The sequence below is a fragment of the Lipotes vexillifer genome, unplaced genomic scaffold (genome assembly GCF_000442215.2).
Source record: "Lipotes vexillifer unplaced genomic scaffold, Lipotes_vexillifer_v1.1 scaffold1180, whole genome shotgun sequence".
NCBI classification, from domain to species: Eukaryota; Metazoa; Chordata; class Mammalia; order Artiodactyla; family Lipotidae; genus Lipotes; species Lipotes vexillifer.
Window position 1 is genome coordinate 1,223,301 of NW_006771828.1, and position 21,149 is coordinate 1,244,449.

The window sequence follows — 21,149 nt, forward strand, 5'->3', positions numbered from 1 at the left end:
TTCTGGGAAATTTCAAGTGGTAGTAGAGGTGAGTCACTGACATGAAGAATTGCCAGGGACTACAATTTCTCTGTTTAATTATGAGGTTTTAAAATACACACACACACACACACACACACACACACGTTCAGCTAAGGCAGTTTGAAATGTTAGTCTTTGTGTTCTACAAATTTTAATGAATAGAAAATAGAGCAAGTGGTGCTCCCTCTCCCGCACAAAACCACATACATGGAAATCTTAAGAAGCAAAAACTAATAGTTGAAAGTTTAATGATGTCATCTTCAGCAACAGTAATGAAGGTAATGATACTGGGAAAACACCTGGCATGTAAATGCCATATTTATATTTTGAATGTATTCTGACTGTGAGATATTCTTGGATGGGATTTGTTAAATGTATTAATTTTATTCGATCATAATGTCTCAGATTGTCAGAAGACCCTGTTCTCTTAGTGGAGGTGGAGGGCCCTAGTGAGAGGAGGTCTCCTTGCTCTGAGTCACATGCTGCTTGGATCCCTGGCTAAGCTCCCTCTGGATGTATTTTATTTAGGAACAGTGCAGGATTAATGAAGCCCCCCTCTAACTCTTTTATTGTGTTGGGGAGTGGGAAACATGGACACGGTACAAACATCAAAGGGTACAGAAGGTGTAAAATGGGTGGTCTCCCTCCCATTTTTGTCCCTCAGTCATCCAGTTTCCCTCTGTAGGAACAACCCTGTTTTTCAGTTTCTTGTATATTCTTCCTGAAATGTTTTATGCATATATACAAACATACAGGTGATACACATTTTTAGCTATTTTCATATCCTTACACAACAATCTTTTGACCTGGGAGTAAGAGTCTTCTGTCTCCCACCCCCATCTATTTCTCAGAAAATGGGTAGAAGTGTTTTAATTTACATAGTTTTTTACCTTTTTTCCTCCAGATTTAGCATAGACCTGTAGCGTATTTCCATGACATGCTAATGTATAAGATTCTATTGATTATTTTGATGCTTTGCATTTTTGCCATTGAGAATTTAGAAGATCTAATTGCCACATTGTAACCTAGTCATTTGCAACAAAGCAATTAGTAATCTCAGTCCTTTGTTTTGTAGCTGTTATTCATTTTTTCTACTTATTCCCTTTTTAAAAATAGCCAGTAAACCCCAAAGGGCAAGTCAGTATACACATAAAAATTTATGAAAACTATGCAGATAGCTTCCTGAAACAATCCATTAATGTGGGTTTCAGTTTGCTCATAAATGGTTGTTGCTGAGAGAGAAAAAGTACAGGAGACGCTCTAGGGACACTTGGGGTAGGTGCTGAGCAAAGGGGAGGGCGCACAAGGTGAAGGAGAGGGGAGGCCCAGGCGCCTGGCTCCTAAACACAGTCCCAGGCCCTGGGCTGGATTGCGCTGGGTGTGCGCAGGCTAGGGCAAATAGGAGCAGCCTGCCCTGGAGTAGTGGCTTCATGTAGTTAGATTCCACCTCCCAGGAGTTTGGAAGGTTAAAGAAAAGAAAAAAATGTGACAGATTTTATTCTCAGGAGAATGAATCATTGAGTTGGAACTTCAGGTGGCCTGTCACTTATCTTGTCTTTTATTATTTCCTGATATTGACAATGACAAACTTGGGCACACTTTGTTTCTGTATGTTCCTGTTGCCTTTTATCTTTGCATTCATTTCATGGCCCTTTTTGCAGTAAAACTGTTTTTGTGTGTTGCTTAATTACCATGTTTTTCTACTGGAGATGCCCCATTGACATAAAACAATGCCTTTTTTAAAAAAAAAACGTACACAGTAGTGTTACATAAAAATAAAATTTCCTATTACATTTGTTTGCTTATTGATTATGCCTTTTAAAAATCTATTCCCACTTTTTTTTTTTTAGTTTTTGGATATGTTTATTAAATTACACAATCCAATAACTAAATGCCAATTAAAACTTTAAATTGACAACCTCAGTTCTCTTCAGTCTCTGTAAAACGTTAAAAAGTTTAGAACCCTTTTAGAATATAAGATTTATTGTTTTCTTTGTTTTTGTGTGTGTGTTTGTGTGGTATGCGGGCCTCTCACTGTTGTGGCCTCTCCTGCTGCGGAGCACAGGCTCCAGACACGCAGGCTCAGCGGCCATGGCTCACGGGCCGAGCTGCTCCGCGGCATGTGGGATCTTCCTGGACCGGGGAACGAACCCGTGTCCCCTGCATTGGTAGGCGGACTCTCAACCGCTGCACTATCAGGGAAGCCCAGTTTTATTGTTTTTTAGTGCAAAAACTGGGACTGGGTGATATGTTGTCTACTTAGAAAGTTTCGGAAGTAGAAATGCTTCATCTACATTAGATTGTGATGACAATGTGTTTAGCCCATAGAGGCTTTTCAGCATTTTGATTCAAACAGTATTTTTAAAAATTGAATCTCAAGTGATGTGTGAGGCTTTGGGCAACTGTTGTTCTGTGTACTGGATTGTGGGGGAGAAACTGAAAGCACTCAGATTATGAGGACAAGTGCTTTTAATAGTGGGCTTTGGGATTCTTAAGTGTGTCCTATTATATCATTTCCAGGTGAAGCCTTCCTTTGCAGTTATAATGGTGATGGTTTTGGATGAAGATCTTTCATCAAAAAGTACAATATAAAATTCATCTTTCTAGGACCATATAAAGTATAAAAGGAGGACAGATTGAATTTAATAGGCATAGTAAATAACATTAATTTTTACATATGTCCTGCCTAAATGGCATTTATCATAACTGCGGAGTACACATTTCACTTATTCTTTAATATATTAATATATTTTTCTTAAAAATGAATGTTGACTTTGTATTTCATATATTCTCACAATGGTTTGTTTGTCAAGACTATCAATACATTTCTGCTCACTGGATGCTTGCCTTGTTTTTAAAGAATCAGTTTTGAGATGAAGTATAGTTTACTATGTAAATAAATATCTCTTTTAAAATATTTTTAAAACTCTGTAACTGATTCCTTGAATTACCCAGCAGGGAACCTCTTTGTGCTTGTTTCCTCATCTGTAAAATGGAAACTGAGCCGTTAAAGCAAAGAGCCTGGTGTTCATGAGCCCTGCATGATATGGTCCCCAGTTCCATTGGCTGCAGCCTGAGGTGTCTAGACTGCCAGTGGACGACGTTGGTTCTGTCGAGTTTAATTCTAGTGGAGACTCCTGGGCCTGTTACTTAACATCTTGCAGCTTCAGTTTCCTTTCCTGTCAAATTAGGGTAATAATACCTAAATCAGGATTTTAAAAACTTTGAAATGGCATATATATAAGCAATTTATGTATTATAATATATATGCAATTTATATATAACACATCTAATTTATAATACTATATTATTTATATATATTAATAAGGTATTGAGGCTAATGCTTGTTATTGTAGCTGTTAGGCTGTTTCATTATTTTCTTCTGCCAATTACCAGAATTTGCTCTTAAGTCCAATAGAAAAAATTTTCACGTGTTCTGTAGGGCCCTTGCCTGTAGTGTCTTGACACTGAGGACAGGTAGTTTGTACCACACTCCTATCACCTCCCCAGAATGCCAGCTCCTGTTGTTTTTTTCTCTTCACTCTAACCATCTCCAGTGGCTGAACCAGTTTCATCTCCACTAATCCTTTCATTGCAGACTTTCCTTCCACCCTACTCTGTTCTACTTTTTAGAAACTTAGAAATTATTAGAGCTTACTAGTGTCTTCCTTCTCCTTACAAAATGATCTCTCTACATCCGTGATGTTATCGAATCCTTGTTTCCCCCAGTCCCAGCTAACAGAGACACACACACGCGCGAGCACCTGCGTCAGGTCACTTTTTGGCAGTGGTCTCCTGTAGAAATGGCTCATAATTTCACATCACTTCTCCCTTTCAGATTATACCTTTTTTTCCTCCTGTCTAACTGTGATGGATAGCATCCCTAGAACAAAATTAAATAATTTGGTATAATGTACATGTATGCCTTGTTTTTAATTTTTTATTTTGCCAAAATAAAATATTAATGACCTATATTAAAGAGAATATATAAAATGTATAGTCATATTTATTGAATGTAAGATAATATCACTGATTGTAAGGAACAACTACATTTTATGGAGTAATTAGAAAAAAAGATCACTTACAAGACACGATCAGTTGTAAGATGCATTTCTAATTCATGAATGTTATAATATGAAGAAAAATGTAACTTTGGATCAATGAGATATGGCGGGTATAGCAGATACTGTTTTTAGTCTTACTAAATTTTCTGTTAAAATTTTTATGTACTCTGTGTGTTAGAAACTTCGAGTTTTCTTATTTTTGTAGTTTCTGTGAGCTGTATCTAAGTTACTTTTTGCTTCATTGCATATATTATGCACACTTTCTCTTGGTCTCGTTCTTTCCAAATGTTTGATGCCTTTATGATGACGTGAGTTGGTCGTCTCTACTACTGAATTCCCATGTGCCCCCGCACAAAGATGTGGCGTCATTGAATGCTTGCAATGGAAAACAGTCTTCCTTTTTTCAGGAAGGGTTAGCAGTCCTGAAAGTCTCTCCGCTCTTCCCCCCACTCAGAGGATTGTTCCCTAGCCCTCCTCACACTGACTGACTCCATGCTACTGTGCCTCATGACACGGGGGAGCCCTTGGCCTACTCTCTTCTCTCCAGAGCTAAATAGCAAAACATTTTCTTGTTTTTCAGCTTACTATCCCTTAATGTTTCCCAGCCCTTTATTACTTCACTTTCTCATTATCTCTAGAGGAATGACTTAGAAATCTCATTTACGCTGAAAGAATTCTTATGTTGAGGTTGGGTGGTGTAGGTATCCAGAAATGGGTTTACATTAGTATCTTGCATAACTTAGAACTCTCAGTTGGGAGAAGAGTCACTGTATTTTTTTTATCTGAAGGAAGATGGTTCTGTATCCCCTTGAGGGCTGCAACCCAAGGATGACATCTAGTGATGTGTTAAGCCTGGATTGTCTTCTTGGGGACGTGGGGTGGGGGTGTGTGTGTTTAGGAAATCAGGGGAAAAAGGAATTATAAAAGCAGATCTTTCAACCAGTTAAAATATTTTAAGGAACTTAAGCTCCCTGAAAATGATGTAAAATAATGATAGAGTAATGTTTTGTTTGTAAATGTTAGTTCAGTTTCTAATGTAATAGAATATCCTGGAAGTACTCTTTGGTTAGTCCTTACTCATAGGTGATCCAGAAACTTAATTTAATAATCATTTCAACCAGTTTAATTACCTTATGCCTCCTTAGCAATGGTTCTTACTCTTGGGGTTGATAGATTTTAGGGAGAGTCCTGTGAACTCCTGAACTTGTATGTAAAATTTGGCCATTAGGCACAGTTTTTTGGTAGTGAGAGGAGGATCCATAGCTTTTGGCAGAATCTTAAAGAGATTAATAACCCCAAAGAAGTGAATCCACTTCTGTTGTGTTCTAGGGTGGCCCTATTTCTGCCTCACTGCTCTCCATTGTGGCCTTGGTTGTAAATCATGAAAACCTCAGAGTATTTTGAAGCTCAAAACAAAGAAAATTTGATGTTGAGTTATTGGCCTTAGAAATGGCAGTGTTGTTCAAGTGGTACATTTAAAACAATAGTAATACCACGAACTGCCAGGGAATCTACTTTTAGGAGGTAGTGAGTGTAAATGAAGGTGGTATTGTAGTCACGGAAAAAGACATTAGAAAACTGCAGATCCACGTATGTTGAAGACTTGTGAAGGATTAAAGCTATGCTTCTGTTTTGAACTTGAGTAATTAATTTCATAGTTGTGATTTAAATTATTTTTCTGAAGAATATGTATTGGAAATGATAAATGTCTGGTGTTTGTATATATGTGTGTATAGGAATTTTTAATGTTTATATGAGTAATGAAAATATGTGATTTTTTTTTTATTATAGTGCATGCAAGATATGGGAAATACTAAAGCAAGATTACTATATGAAGCCAATCTTCCAGAGAACTTTCGAAGACCACAGACAGATCAGTATCCTTTAACATTTCTTTATTGTGGGGTTTAAAAGAATCAGCTCATTTTTATAGTTCATATTTTAACTTTGTATTGAATATTTAGGAAGATGTGACCTTTATCATACTGTTGTTCATGAAAAATAGAAATTGATTTGTCCTGAGCTATGCTTTGTATATGGTAAGTTTTTAATAGGAATCTGGTAATACATGATCTATATAGTATTTTTATGTAATTATTATTAAGTATAAAATATTATAACTGATTCCTCTTTTTTTTTTTGCGGTACGTGGGCCTCTCACTGTTGTGGCCTCTCCTGTTGCGGAGCACAGGCTCTGGATGTGCAGGCTCACCGGCCATGGCTCATGGGCCTAGCCGCTCCGCGGCATGTGGGATCTTCCAGGACCGGGACACGAACCCGTATCCCCTGCATTGGCAGGCGGACTCTCAACCACTGTGCCACTAGGGAAGCCCCAAACTGATTCCTCTTGATTGATCTCCAACTCTTGATTGGAGCATATAGGTTGTTTATTACTTTAGACTACCATTAGAGGTTTGATTTGTGAGCATCTTGAGTATTTTTTGGAAAATCATTTCCAGAGAAGTTTCCTTTGAATATTTATTTATTTATTTGGCTGCATCAGGTCTTGGCTGCATCGGGTCTTCGTTGCGGCACTTGGGCTTCTCTCTAGTTTTGGCATGCGAGCTCTAGAGTGCACGGGCTCAGTAGTTGCAGTGCATGGGCTCTCTAGTTGTGGCGCATGGGCTTAGTTGCCCCATAGCATGTGGGATCTTAATTCCCCGACCAGGGATTGAACCCGTGTCCCCTGCATTGGAAGGCGGATTCTCAATCACTGGACCACCAGGGAAGTCCCTGGAGGAATCTCCTTTGATCACCTTTATGTGGTAATTATGTTTATGTGAAGCAGTTGACAGACAAATCCCATACTTGGTGGACATGGATGGTGGCAGGGATGTGGGGTCATGTCACTGCTGACCTTCCGTGGGTCACAGGCTGCATGGCTCTCTCTGCTTTCACATCTGACATAATGAATGAGGGGAATATTTTCTCACAGGCATTTTAGTGAGGATTTTTTTTTTCACATGTTAAAGAGAAATCGTTTGGTTTTATAGTATTCCTCGAACTCATATTGAAGTTTGAGAATAAGATTATCTAATTGACTGTAGGTATATGTGATTTTATCCAAAGGTGATTTTTGTGATTTGGGCAATATAATGTAGTTTCTTAAAGGTCATTTGTGTACTGGACTCTCCTGGTGATCCAGTGGTTAAGAATCTGCCTTCCAGTGCAGGGGGCGTGGGTTCGATCCCTGGTTGGAGAACCAGGATACCACGTGCCGGGGTTGGGGGGCAACTAGGCCTGCGTGCCGCAACTACCAAGCCCGCGCACCACAACTAGAGGCCCTGTGCGCCACAACTACCAAGCCCGCATGCCACAACTAGAGAGCCTGTGTGCCACAACTACCGAGCCCACGTGCCACAACTAGAGAGCCTGTGCGCCACAACTACCGAGCCCGCGCGCCACAGCTAGAGAGCCTGTGCGCCACAACTACCGAGCCCGCCTGCCACAACTAGAGAGCCCGCGCACTATGCAGCCCTCACGCCACAACTAGAGAGCCCGCACACCACAACTACTGAGCCTGTGTGCCACAACTTGATAGAAGCTCCCATGCTGCAAGGAAGAGCAGAGCCCACGCACCACAACAAAAGATCCCACATGCCTCAACTAAGACCTGATGCAGTCAAGTAAATAAATATTAAAAAAAAATTATGTGTAGCTTAAAAAAAACAAAAAAAGAACAGCTGTGTACTACCCATGTGTATACTAAAACAGTTTGTGTGATCAAACAATGAAAAAAATTAATCTTTTCTCAGAGATACAGGCCATTATATATATATTTTCATATTTGTGTAGAAACCTTTTGGGTTATATTCAAGAAGTTAGTATTTGTCCTGTTCTGTTTCTGCTTCCTCCACCTCCTTCCCACACATTTAGCAGTCTGATATCCCAGGCTATTTTTATTATAGCAAGATCCTGGGGTAGGAGTGGGTGGTACATTTCAGACATAAAAAATTGTGTGAGCAGAAGTATGAAGGTGTGAGGACACTTGACATTTTAAAGTTTTGATATGACAAGATTTAAGTTTCGTGGGCCAGTGGCAGAAGAAGCTCATTTTTCCAGATTGTGAAGGGTTTTCAGTACCATATAGAGCAGCATATAGGTAGCATATAGAGCAGCACCTCATTTCATTGGCCCAAAGGATTGAAGGATTTGAAAAGCCATGAAGAATTTTGAGGCAGGAGAAACATTAGAAATATTAGCTTCTACCACAAGGAAGATGAGTTGGAGGAAGTCGTGGAGTCACAGAGGGCATGTAGAATACTAGTACAGCCCTGAGGGGAGCAGTGATGAAGAGATGAATTATGTGGGAGACCTGAGAACAGGCAGGAGGGAATTGGGGAGACTGGAAGGGAACTGGGAAGGCAGGAGCAGTTGGATTAGGTTAAGATTGCCTGGGCTTCCCTGGTGGCGCAGTGGTTGAGAGTCCGCCTGCCGATGCAGGGGACACGGGTTCGTGCCCTGGTCCGGGAAGATCCCACATGCCGCGGAGCGGCTGGGCCCGGGAGCCATGGCCGCTGAGTCTGCGCATCCGAAGCCCGTGCTCCGCAGCGGGAGAGGCCACAACAGTGAGAGGCCCGCGTACCGCAAAAAAAATTTTAAAAAAAGAAAAAAATTGCCTTTGTTTCCAGGGAAGACACTGCAATGACCCCAGTTTCCTAGCTTGGCTAAGGTTCTGTGAGTGAGGTAAACTTCATCGGGGAAGGAATTCAGTACCAGATGAAGGTGTAAGGGTTACAGATTGAAGACAGTGAGCCATCACTTTGGGCAGGATAAGGTGTCTGTGGGACACATGCATGGAGATGCCCATCTAGAAGCTGGAAACAGGAGTCTGGACCCTAAAAGAAAACAGGAAATACAGTGTAGACAGGAGAGTCACTTAGCACGTAGGTGATAGAAAAATGCTTGCTAAAGTTGTGTTTACCTAGGGCAGTGGTCCTGTATTCTTTTTTAAATAAATAAATTTATTTATTTATTTTTGGCCTTGAGTCTTCGTTGCTGCACGCGGGCTTTCTCATTGCGGAGAGAGAGGGCTACTCTCCGCTTCAGTGCGTGGGCGCTCTTCTCATTGCGGGGGCTTCTCGTTGCGGAGCACGGGCTCTAGGCATGCGGGCTTCAGTAGTTGTGGCACGTGGGCTCAGTAGTTGTGGCTCACGGGCTCTAGAGCGCAGGCTCAGTAGTTGTGGCGCACGGGCTGAGTTGCTCTGTGGCATGTGGGATCTTCTAGGACTCGGGCTCAAACCAGTGTCCCCTGCATTGGCAGGCAAATTTTTAACCACTGCACCACCAGAGAAGTCCCTGGTCCTGTATTCTTTTTTGCGGTTTTATTGAGAATCTTGGGAATGCTGTTTTCCTTCTCCTCTGGAAAGTGAGGGCATAGGGCAGAATCCTGAGGAAGAGAGCATGGTGGAAGGAGATACCACAGAGCAAATAAACTGTGTTCCAGGTGGTTGTTACCACTGCTTGCTAGTTGTATTAGGTTATTCCTTTCTCTGCTTCTCACCCCCAAGCCTGAGTTAACATATAAAATCCCTCAAATTGAAGAATCTCCCTTGTCTGGAAGTTTGTGTGTATGTGTGTGTTTGTGTGTGTTGGGGGTTGGTTTGGTTTGAATTGGGTTTTTTGGACTTCTCTTGAACGTTAAGAGGGTAAATTACTTGAGGTTCTTGAGATTTTGGGTAGTGTCCTTTATGTGGTATCTGGTGGATGAATGTGGCTTCCAAGGTATTTAGTTCATCCCTATGATGCCGTGTTGCTTTGACAAAGCCCTGAAGGTATTCAGGGGAGGACAGGACCTCGGTGTCCCCTTACACTGCCCTCTTCTATGTACCATTTGGTACACATTCGTAGGAATTCTGTTTCTTAAGTAATTACTATCCGTTTTATGGTGAACCTAATAGAAGTAAAGGATTAGTGAGATCTTTTTTCTGGTGTTTTTTGCTATGTCCTTAAATGTTTGGTCCTTATGTAAACATTTCAGGAGAGATGAGATTTTTGTAGTGAATTGATTGGTGTCTGGTATCAGTAAGTCCTTGACCTTTGACACAGTGAGGGTGTGGCATTGGAAACAACTGCAGTAGCTTTCCTGCTCAGCGAGGGTTCGCTGTGTGCCAAGCCCTGAGTTTGGCACTTTATGTACATTAACTTTCTAAATTTTCAGAGCAGCTCAGATAGAGCATAATATTTTTATTCTTGGCAGGCAAGAGGGTAGGGTTCTCAAAGAGCTGTTAAGAAACTTCCCAAAGCCTCCAGACTTTCCCTCGTGTGTAAGGACACTTGGATATTATTATACTTAATGATGATAGTCTGAGTAAAATCAGTGTTGTCACATTTGCGTCCTGGTGGATGGCTTTTAAAAATAGATAGGCTTATCGTTTGGCACTCTTTGCAGCTAAGACCATAAGGTCTAGGTGAAAATGTCAGTTTTTGAGTACCTGGTATGATTCAGGTCAGGCTCTTAGATAATGTGTGTCTTTGCTACTGTTAGTTCAAGCATGTGTGTTTGATTTTTCAAACTAAATGTTACTTGTAAAGCGTTTGCAAATTATGGTCATGTTCGTATGAGGTGTTGACCTCGTGCTGTTTACAGAAAGATAACCTAAGGTTGTCAGAAACTAAAGAGGGATTTTGTCTAAAGACATTTGAGATCGATGACTACTAATGATAAGAGTATAAGATGACATCTCTTGGACCATGAGACCAGTTTCTATATCTAATGTAATACTATAGTCTTCAAACATGTTTTTTACCAAAAGAAAATGGTTCTGAAGAACCTAGGGGCAGGACAGGAATAAAGACGCAGACGTGGAGAATGGACTTGAGGACACGGGGAGGGGGAATGGTAAGCTGGGATGAAGTGAGAGAGTGGCATGGACTTAAATATACTACCAAATGTAAAACAGCTAGTGGGAAGCAGCCGCATAGCACAGGGAGATCAGCTCAGTGCTTTGTGACCACCTAGAGGGGTGGGATAGGGAGGGTGGGAGGGAGACGCAAGAGGGAGGAGATATGGGGATATATGTATACGTATAGCTGATTCACTTTGTTATACAACAGAAACTTAACACAACATTGTAAAGCAATTATACTCCAACAAAGGTGTTAAAAATGTTTTTTACCTTAGTTATTACAGCCAAGTCACTTTTATCCCTTCTTTTAATTATGAAACACTGTGATTTGGAGCTATTATTAGGGAGACTAGTAAAACCAGTCCCCTTTTTTTCTTTATTTCATCAGTCATTCTAAAGCTCAGTGCTCTTTGAGAAGCCTAACATCTCACTTTTACCGATTTAAATATAGTTGTCTCATCCTTAGAGGCAAGTAAAACTCACATAATATGGGACCTCACTGCATTCTTAACAAGATTTGTTACTTTTTAAAAGCTTTGCAATTTACAAAAGTTAGGCCGAAGCTGCTGTGAAAGTGTAATTTCTCATGTGGCCTGTGGTTAATTCTATGCGGCATGTACCAGTGCATGACAAGCGATAAACCTTTACATTAAAGCTTTTCATTAGGATCTTTCGTTTTATCTGATAACTTTAATTACCTCAGTTCCATGAGTTCTGGTGTGTACCAGAGCTAATCAGCGGTGATTCTCCTTGGAGCTTTTGAAAATTTTACCGCTATCCGTGTTGTGTGTCTGGAACTGGAACATTTTGTTTTTGGGAATAGATATTAATTTGTATTCCAAGTGGCATCTTTAAAGAAAGGAAAAATCTTAAAATACAAATAAATACATGTGAAAAGATAAAACACATAGTGATGTGAACATTTTTCTGGACTTCTGTAGTGCTTGCTGTCTGTTAGTTCTGAGAATTGGGACAGTGAAGGGTGCTGTGCTGAGTGTTCTGTGACCAAAGGCGTGGGGGGTATTCTGGGGTATTTCGTTGTTTGTGTACTAAGTCCCAAATCAGCCACCTAAACTTGCGTTGTCGTTGGTATATTCCTTACCTTGATTTGCTGAAAATATTACTGTTCTATTTCTTTTTGTGGGGGAGGAGTTGTATTATTGATCTCTGTCAGTAATAAGTCCTTTTGTCTCAAATGGCACCTGGATGCTGGAAAATGAAGATAAGTATTCCCTGATCTTCAAATTTATTGGTTCTTTTGTTGCTGCTTCTCATTTGCTTATCTGTTTAAAGTTGATGATAGGCACGCCATCTTAGCCTTGGCTCAGCAGTTTTCTGTTTCCTCCTCTGCTGTGGGCCCTGTGTTTAAAAGAGCTGCCTGTCAGAGCACGGTGATTGATAATAAGAGCTGAGGGTTAAACAGTAGTCACTCTGCCCCCCCACTGCTCTTAGGTCTTTCCACACACTAGTGTGTTTAATCCTGCGAGGTGAGTCTTGGTGTTATTGCCATTTTAAAGGTGAGGAAACTGACACCAAGTTATACAAAAATAAAAGCTAGCTTCATTTATGCTTACTGTTTGTTAGGTACTATGCTGAGGGCTTTATCTATATTATCCACAGAACTGTCAACAACTTGGTAAGATATGGAGTAGTATTGTCGTTTTCACTACTGGTACCAGAAATGAGGGTGTGCATTGGAGACCATCTTCTTTGAGAATTTGTGCTTTAGTCAGCATATAATGCAAAATTATTGTCAAATTTCCCTTGAAAATCCCTTACATTGCCTACAGTGGCAGTTTGCAGACACAGAGACCCTCTATAAGTCCAACTGGGCTGTTCTTGGCCCACTAGAGTTGGAATAGAATTCAAGAATCAGCGACTACAGGCCCATGAGCCAACTTCTGTTTTTGTAAATAAAGTTTTATTAGAACATATCCATACCCATCCATTTATCAGTTTTCTGTGGCTACTTTGGAGCTACAAATGCAGAAGTGAGTAGTTGCAACATAGACCAACTGACCCACAGAACCTAAAATATTTACTATATAGCCCTTTAAGAAAAAGTTTGCTGACCCCAGGAATAAATCAGCGTTTCTATAGGTGAATTAACAGTGAAGAATTGGCTAGCTTTTGGGACATTTTACAAAAATACATGAGGACCATGTGATACATTCTTGGCCTAAGAGGCCATGTAGGGCCTGAGAGCATCCAAGGATGTGGCATGTTCCCTGAATCACAGTTCTTCTCAGGTGACTCCAGTGAGTTTTAAAAGTTCACTTTGTGGTGTGCTTTGTTTGTTTTTTAAAAAGCAATGTTTTATGTTAATAATGAGGAATATCCTAGTACATTGTCCTATCTTGATGCTTTAATTTTTTTATGTCCTTGAAAAACAGATCAACTTTCATCTCATATAAGTTTTTAAAATTACTTACTGCTTAGATAATTTCTGATAGGGTTTTTTTTTTTTTAAATCATAAACAGTAACCAGACTCAGCTATATTTGAATTATTTATTTAAAATACACTAAGTATAAATTAAGATTTCACAGATATCTGTCATTTCTGAAAATTCACACAACGTATCATTTCATCAGATGTTAGTATTGTTTTTCACTCCAAAAGATTGTATACTTAAAATGTTTGCCTTTTTCAAATCGATATTTATAAAACCATCATAGTTTTCAATATTTTAGTTTTACAGTGGTGGTTAAATTATTTTATATACTTTATTTTTAATCTTAATGATTAGTTTCCTAAAACTAAATTTTGGTCATAAACAACGATTTTTCCTTTGTCATAAACATTTCATAAATGAGAGTATTAAAATCTTTCCAGGCTTTAATATGTAGTACACTTGAGGGACTTCCCTGGTGGTCCAGTGGCTAAGACTCCGTGCTCCCAATGCAGGGGACCTGGGTTCGATCTCTGGTCCGGCAACTGGATCCCACGTGCATGCCGCAACTAAGAGTCCACATGCCACAACTAAGATCCTGCATGCTTCAACTAAGACCCAGTGCAGCCAAAATAAATGAATAAATATTAAAAAAATATGTAGTACACTTTAAACAATATCCAAAATAGACTGTTGTTTCTATCTTTAAGGAGGAAAAATATCAGTGTTGTTCACCTCACAGATATTTAAACATAAAAATTATACTTTAAGAATTTAGGGGCTTCCCTGCTGGCACAGTCGTTGAGAATCTGCCTGCCAATGCAGGGGACACGGGATCGAGCCCTGGTCTGGGAAGATCCCACATGCTGCGGAGCAACTAGGCCCGTGAGCCACACCTGCTGAGCCTGCGCATCTGGAGCCTGTGCTCCACAACAGGAGAGGCCGCGATAGTGAGAGGCCTGCACACCATGATGAAGAGTGGCCCCCACTTGCCGCAACTAGAGGAAGCCCTTGTACAGAAACAAAGACCCAACACAGCCAAAAATAAATAAATAAATAAATTTTAAAAAAATAAAGAATTTAGATTTCCAAACTTTTCTTAGTTAAGAAATAGCTATATGCATATTATATGTAATATTTATATCTAGAAATAAATATAATTACTGTTTTTAAAATAGTATACAGTTTATTCCTATCATCTAGAGTGGAAATGACATCAGTCTAAGTAAATTCTATTTTCTCTTCCCTGTTGTGGTGGTAAATAGTTGTCTCTGCAGTGAAAGTTGCTCAATACACCACAGTCACACACCTCATCCAAAGGGCCTTTTTGATTGTTTCAGTTTTTTCCTGTTAGAAAAATAGAATAATGTAATATTGAACATGGATTTACAGTCATGTGCGAACTTAACATTTAGCTTATTTACATGTGAAATAGTTGGAATAAATAACATTCTTGGATTTTATGAAAATCTTGGGGTGTTTTGGCAATTTTTTGGTACTGGCTGCCAAAGTGTTCACATATCTAAATAAATAATCAGCCTCTGACAGCTCTGGGGCCTTTCACTTGAAGGGGTCTCCAAGGCTACCGTGAAAATAAAAGGCACTCTCCACATTTGACCTTCTTCTCTAGATTTCAAAGCATTTATTATCATTAGCAGAAATAAATGACTGATTCACAAATGAACTTGTGATGACCAGTAACATTCTGAAAAAAGTGGAAGTCAGACATTCTGGTTTCGAATCATCACAACTCTCCCTTCCTTGTACTGTAGAATCCCAGAGAACTTCTTAAACTTTCTGTGCCTGGTTTTAGTTGTAAAATGGCACCTACCTCATAGGTAACGAGGACAAAAGGAGATAAAGTACCTTTCACATACTCAATTTATAAAAATCCATCTTTAAAAATGGCTTTCAGTTATTCAGCTTACTTAATAAATTGAATGTTTAGATTTTCTGTCTTACTGGCCGTCCCTGGCCCCCCTAGAGTGCTTTCTTTTAATACCCACTGTATAGTGGTCTGTCAACTCTTTCTATTATCTGTGGCCTCAACTGTCAATTTAAAGAGCTTTTATTAATTCCTAATAAGAAGCTTTTGACTGAAAATACATTGTTTTACTGCTTCAGGTAACTTTTCTTTGAACAGGATGTCTTAACCTGGGGATCCACAGAGAGGTTGTATTTCAGTGTAATTCATTTCCTTTGTAATTCTATGTATTTTATTTTATGCATTTATTTTTTTAAGGTTTTTTTTTTAAAGTGCATTCTTTTAAAAAAATTATATTTTGGCTGCGTTGGGTCTTCGTTGCTGTGCGTGAGCTTTCTCTAGTTGTGGCGAGCGGGGGCTACTCTTCGTTGTGGTGTGTGGGCTTCTCATTGCGGTGGCTTCTCTTGTTGCGGAGCGTGGGCTCTAAGGCATGCTGCCTTCAGTAGTTGTGGCACGTGGGCTCAGTAGTTGTGGCTCGCGGGCTCTAGAGCACAGGCTCAGTAGTTGTGGCGCACGGGCTTAGTTGCTTCGTGGCATGTGGGATCTTCCCAGAGCAGGGCTTGAACCCGTGTCCCCCTGCATTGGCAGGCGGATCTTTAACCACTGTGCCACCAGGGAAGTCCCTTTTTTTAAGGCTTTCATTTGTTTTTATTAAGTCAGTGCCCAATTTATACTATTTTATGCATTTAAAAGCACTATCTCCACAGGCTTTACTTGACTATCAAAGTGGTTCATGGTACTAAAAAATTAAAAAGTTACAAATCCCTAATGGAAGAAGTCCCATTTTAGTAGAATATGGTAAAGCCATGGTTTTTGGACTACTAAGAGAAGTCATCTCTGTAAGATAACTCACGGCTATTGGATCCCACTAGAAATGACTCACCTATCAACAGGTAGGGCTGGTCCCCCCAACTTCAGAAAATTGAATAGTTCTCACCTTGGTTTTAGCTTCTTGACTTCTCCGTTTCTAGAAGCTTTGCAGGAAAAAAAATAGCCACCGTTCTTCTAATATACAGAGAATCTTCTCTGATACAATCAGAGGTAGCCATGTATGGTGGAAGGGACATAAGTATTGAAATCATTGTGATTTGTGTTTAATCTTTCCAAGTTGCTGATTCTTCATCTATGATGTGGAAATTATAATATGCACATTACTGTGTTGAGGAAGGATTAAAGGAAAAAACTATGGACAGGGACTTCCCTGGGCACAGTGGTTAAGAATGCACCTGCCAATGCAGGGGACACGGGTTTGAGCCCTGGTCCGGGAAGATCCCACATGCTGTGGAGCAATTAAGCCCGTGCACCACAGCTACTGAAGCCCACGCACCTAGAGCCCATTCTCCACAATGAAGAGAAGCCCCCGCTTGCTGCAACTAGAGAAAGCCCACATGCAGCAATGAAGACCCAACACAGCTGAAAAAAACTATGGACAGCACACAGCACACAGTGTCTGGTGTGCTGTGGTTACTGTATGGGCGTTAGTTTCTTTACTTACACTGAGAATCCAAAATGAACATTAAGTGAACTTAGAGCTGAGTCAGGGTAGAGGGCTGTGGAGCGTGGTGGAATTGAGAAATGTGGTTACTTTTCTTTTTAGAATCAGGTTGAGTGGGGAAAATTTCCTGAAAGAGATAGACTCTTTGGCAGAAAGAAAAGTAGGTTGCAGAATTTAGTTGCAGAATAGTGTGTGAGTAAAATACAGACCGGAGAGTTGGAAAATTGAATTTAAAGTCTAGGCTTTGTGGAGACGAATGAATAAAGGGGAGTGTACATGTCACTGAACTCATGCTTTTCCTTAAGTTATCTGTTTTCAGAGCAGTGGAATTTTTCATCAGAGATAAATATGAAAAGAAGAAATACTACGATAAAAATGCTATAGCTATTACAAATGTAAGTAAAATCTTCATCTCTATTGCCAATTGATGCTCGTTGAGTAGATCTGGAACTTTTAACATACGATACAGCTCTGTTTATTTATTGTAAAAATGTGCTAGTTACATACTTTAAAATTTTCAATATTGGAAGTTTTTGTCACATAATGTTAATGAGCTTTCACAAAGCAGATCCCTTGATTCAGAAAGGAGCATATTCTATGTAAGAGTCTAATAACTGCTTAAATGGCATTTAATTAATTTTATGAAATTTGCAAAAAGATAAAGTCACTAATTGAAAAATGGAGGAGAGATAATTATTTTTACTAGATTCGGGAAATGAACGAAAAAGGAAAATCTGTCTTCTTTTAAGGGCTTTGGTGGATCTGTCCAGATATAAGTTTATTAAAACATGGCCTTTTAATTGCTTATTATCAAGTATTATCAAGTAATAGTTGAGACCTTACTGTAGTGATCCAAATATGTTATAGCACTGATCCTTTTTAAGTTTTTCTTTCTGATTAAATTTTCCTATCCCAGTTAAATGCTGTTTAAGGCTAATTATCTTTAGTGCTGCAGTCATTTTTTAAGTCTTTGATTCCTAGATTAATAATAAAGCTATAAGCCAGTTGATTGTGTGGCTAATTCATCTGTCACGCAATTTAGAGACAATAATTTCCTCTCATTTTGCATATAAGCGGTTTTCCTTTTCAGTCCATATGGAGAAGCAGTATACTAAAAAACTCAACCAAATAATAACAAAGTAAGGATATTGTAATACATGGTCTCTGACCATTAAAAAAAAATCTTTTAAAACAATGTTTAAAGTATGAGTAATGTATATTTTGGAGCAAAGATACCCTTGATAGAGTGTAGGCTGCATTTACAGTGGGTGTAGGAGAGGAAATCTGTTGAAAGATCAGTAAAAATTGACAATATTGAGTGCTGCTTATCACATCCATGAAATTAAGTTTACTTACAGCATTGTGGGGGAAAAAGGACAAACTTTAAAGCATAAGTAATACATTTTCATATGAAATTTTAAGAAATCATTTTAAAATACAGGGTGTGTAAAGCAGGGGTGGGAATTTTGGTGGCCACCTTAGAATTCTCCTGCCACGGGGATGCAGAATGAGTCTGCCCTCCTTGGTATTCCTTAATGAATGAGTGATAGGGGACATTTGAAAAACTGAGTACAGAAATTGTCCTGTCTGTCCGCCCCTCACTCTCCGTAAGTAGTGGTGCAACACAGCTGGCAACGCTGATCAGGTGAGTTCTTAGGAGATCTAGCAGGTGTCGAGCAGATGAGGTTGAGCTCTGCCATGTTGTTTGCCCTTTTCCAGCAGCAACTTTTCTCTGTTCCCCTCTTCCCCCTCGCTCTTCCTCTTCTTCCCTCTCCCCCGCCTCTTCTTTCCCTCCCCACCACCCCCTCGCTTCCCCCACCACATACTTCCATCCTCACATGATTCATTTGCTATTATAATCATCAAAAAGAAAATCTGTTGCACCAGGAAAATGTATAGGTAACCCTAACTATTTAATCCTTACCCCTGACTGGCTCAGTTTTGTCTTGGAAAAACAGCTAATAGTTGTTGGGAGTTGGTAGCTTTAAAATGAGCACTCACTTGTTCTTGTTTCAGTTTATCTTACATATTTCTTGCCTCCTTTGCCACTTCTCATCCCTCACAAGTAACCTCTTGAACTCGGTTTGAGTACATGCTTGAGTTTGCATCACGCAAAGGTTTTAATTCTCCAGTCTGAATTTCACATGAAATTACTATTCCAATCAGTTGCCATATAATTGAGTATTATATAAAAGTTTAAAAACAGGAAAACTTTCACTTATTTTGTTTTATATGTGTGTATCTGTATATGTATATACACACATATATGTATAAAGACTAGTATTTAGTACAACAAAAGTAAAATTAAATCTGTTATTTCAACTTAGAAATTGTGGAAACAATGTTTCTGTACTGTATTATAATAAAAGAGCTAGCACTAGTAATTTCATTAAGCTCTGTTTACAGTTAACTGGTGATTATATAATTCATTAAGATAAATGAGCAGTAATTTTAAGACAGTGTGAATTGCAATAAATTTTAAGATGTCCTTCCTGATAGGGATGAGAAACTTAGACGGTGAATGATCAGGTGGTGATTTAAGATTACCCTGAAATAGCAGTTTCAAGTTGGGCTTTTGTTGTTGTTGTTACTTCTTCTTGTTACAATTTTAGTTTCCTCTTCTGTGGAATAGGGATGATCACGGTATCTACTTTTGATAGTATTCTTACGGGAGTTAAATAAGGTAGGGCCCTCTGCATTTCTGTTGCGTGCCTGGCACATGAGCGCTTAATACACAGGAGCTCCTGGGAGGAGCGCCTGGCAGGGAGGGAGGGGCGCCTGGTGGGGAGGGAGGGGGGCAGGAGCAAAAGGGCCCAAGCGCAGGGGCGGGTGGGGCTAGAAACCGCCAGGCTCACATGCCGCCCAGAGGCTGTATCTCATTGGCACCACTGACTTGAGTTCTGTCGGATTAATACTGCCACATTTCAGTCAGCCCTTTTTAAATTATGGGCTGCCAGGCGACTGATGTGGCAGTTATAGGACTTCTATTTGAAATTTCTCCAGAATTCTGCGTTTCTTAGTGACTTATCCAATGATTTTAAAGTTAGCATATTAAAATTCAGGCTTGTTCTACATATCTGGTGGCTATGGTTACTTAGTTAAGCTTGTCAAAAAGTCTTAACTCTCCTACTGATGAGTTTAATTAATGGTTTCTTTTGTATGACTTTAGTTCAGTAAATGTATTTTCAGCTTTTGTACCTAACACATACCATGGAAGGTAATTTGCTTTGGAAACTATATTTTTAAAATGATTTCTCAACTCCTGAAAAAGTAAAGCTTCACAGTGTATTGAAAGGTCATGAGACAGCCCATTTGAAAACTGCTGTGACCAAATCTTCACTTGGAAAATATATTTAAGAATTTCCAAAATGGGTTTGAAGTGATGTATTGCTTACAGTTAATCCATAAGGTATTTTTCAGCATTTTGAAGCACCAGATTTTTATTATAATATTATTCTGTCAAAAAGGGTGAAAGAGTAAAAAGAAAAAATCATCAAGAAAGTAATGTGATCTTTTCTTGAAAAGATAGATGAGCATTTTGCCTTACTACCTTCAACTAATCGTACTGGTATTTTTAGAATACTTGATACTATTTCACCTTATCCTGGAACGTGGTAGTTGGAAACCTATTTTACCAGGTCAGTTTTCCTTCTGCAGTAGGTGCGTTTGTACACTTGGATTGCTCTGGGAGTTTCTTCGGTGGTGGCCTAGAGAAGAACCTCTGGTCTTAAGAATAATTGAAGGGAGGACGTTAGCTCCTATTCCCGAAGGAGATCTTTACTGGGTTCCCACTGCGTGTTCTCTCATGGCTGGGGGTGGGGGAGAGAAGGGTGGGGAATAGAGGGACAGTCAAGCATGACTACTGCCTTTGCCAGCGCCACCAATTCCCAGCGCCATTTTCAAGGTCAAAGTCTTGTCCCCTCTCTCTATATAAAGTACTGGAATCCAGTGAAATGGAATTATCATCTAGTTACAAAATAAATTCTGAATTTGACAGTGTATTGGGTTGGCCAAAAAGTGCCTTCAGTTTTTAAGTAAAAGTAAAAGACACATTTTTCATTTTCACCAAGAACTTTATTGAACAACGTATTCACCCTCCTGTTCCACTACCTTCTGCCATTTTTCAGGCAACTTCATAATTCCATCTTCTCAAAACTTTTTATCTTTTTGAGCAAAGAACTGTTCCACATGCCTTTTACAGTCTTCCAGGGAATTGATTTTTTCCATTAAGAGAATTTTGTAAAGACCGAAATAAATGGAAATCCGAAGGTTCAATGTCTGGTGAATACAGCGGATGAATCAGAACTTCCTAGCCAAGCTGTAACAGTTTTTTTTTTTTTTTTTTT

The 21,149-nt window shown here is 39.4% G+C and overlaps 1 protein-coding gene across 3 annotated transcripts in view; it reads left to right on the top strand.

Annotated features, from left to right (window-relative positions):
- The window catches only part of SMAP1 (small ArfGAP 1), a 136,858-nt gene that overhangs the window by 58,039 nt on the left and 57,670 nt on the right, over positions 1-21,149 (top strand). For all 3 annotated transcript variants that reach the window (XM_007447206.1, XM_007447204.1, XM_007447205.1), the window contains exons 3-4: positions 5,877-5,962; positions 17,123-17,198. In XM_007447206.1, the coding sequence (XP_007447268.1) occupies positions 5,877-5,962; positions 17,123-17,198 (162 nt within the window). The remainder of the gene's footprint in view (positions 1-5,876; positions 5,963-17,122; positions 17,199-21,149) is intronic.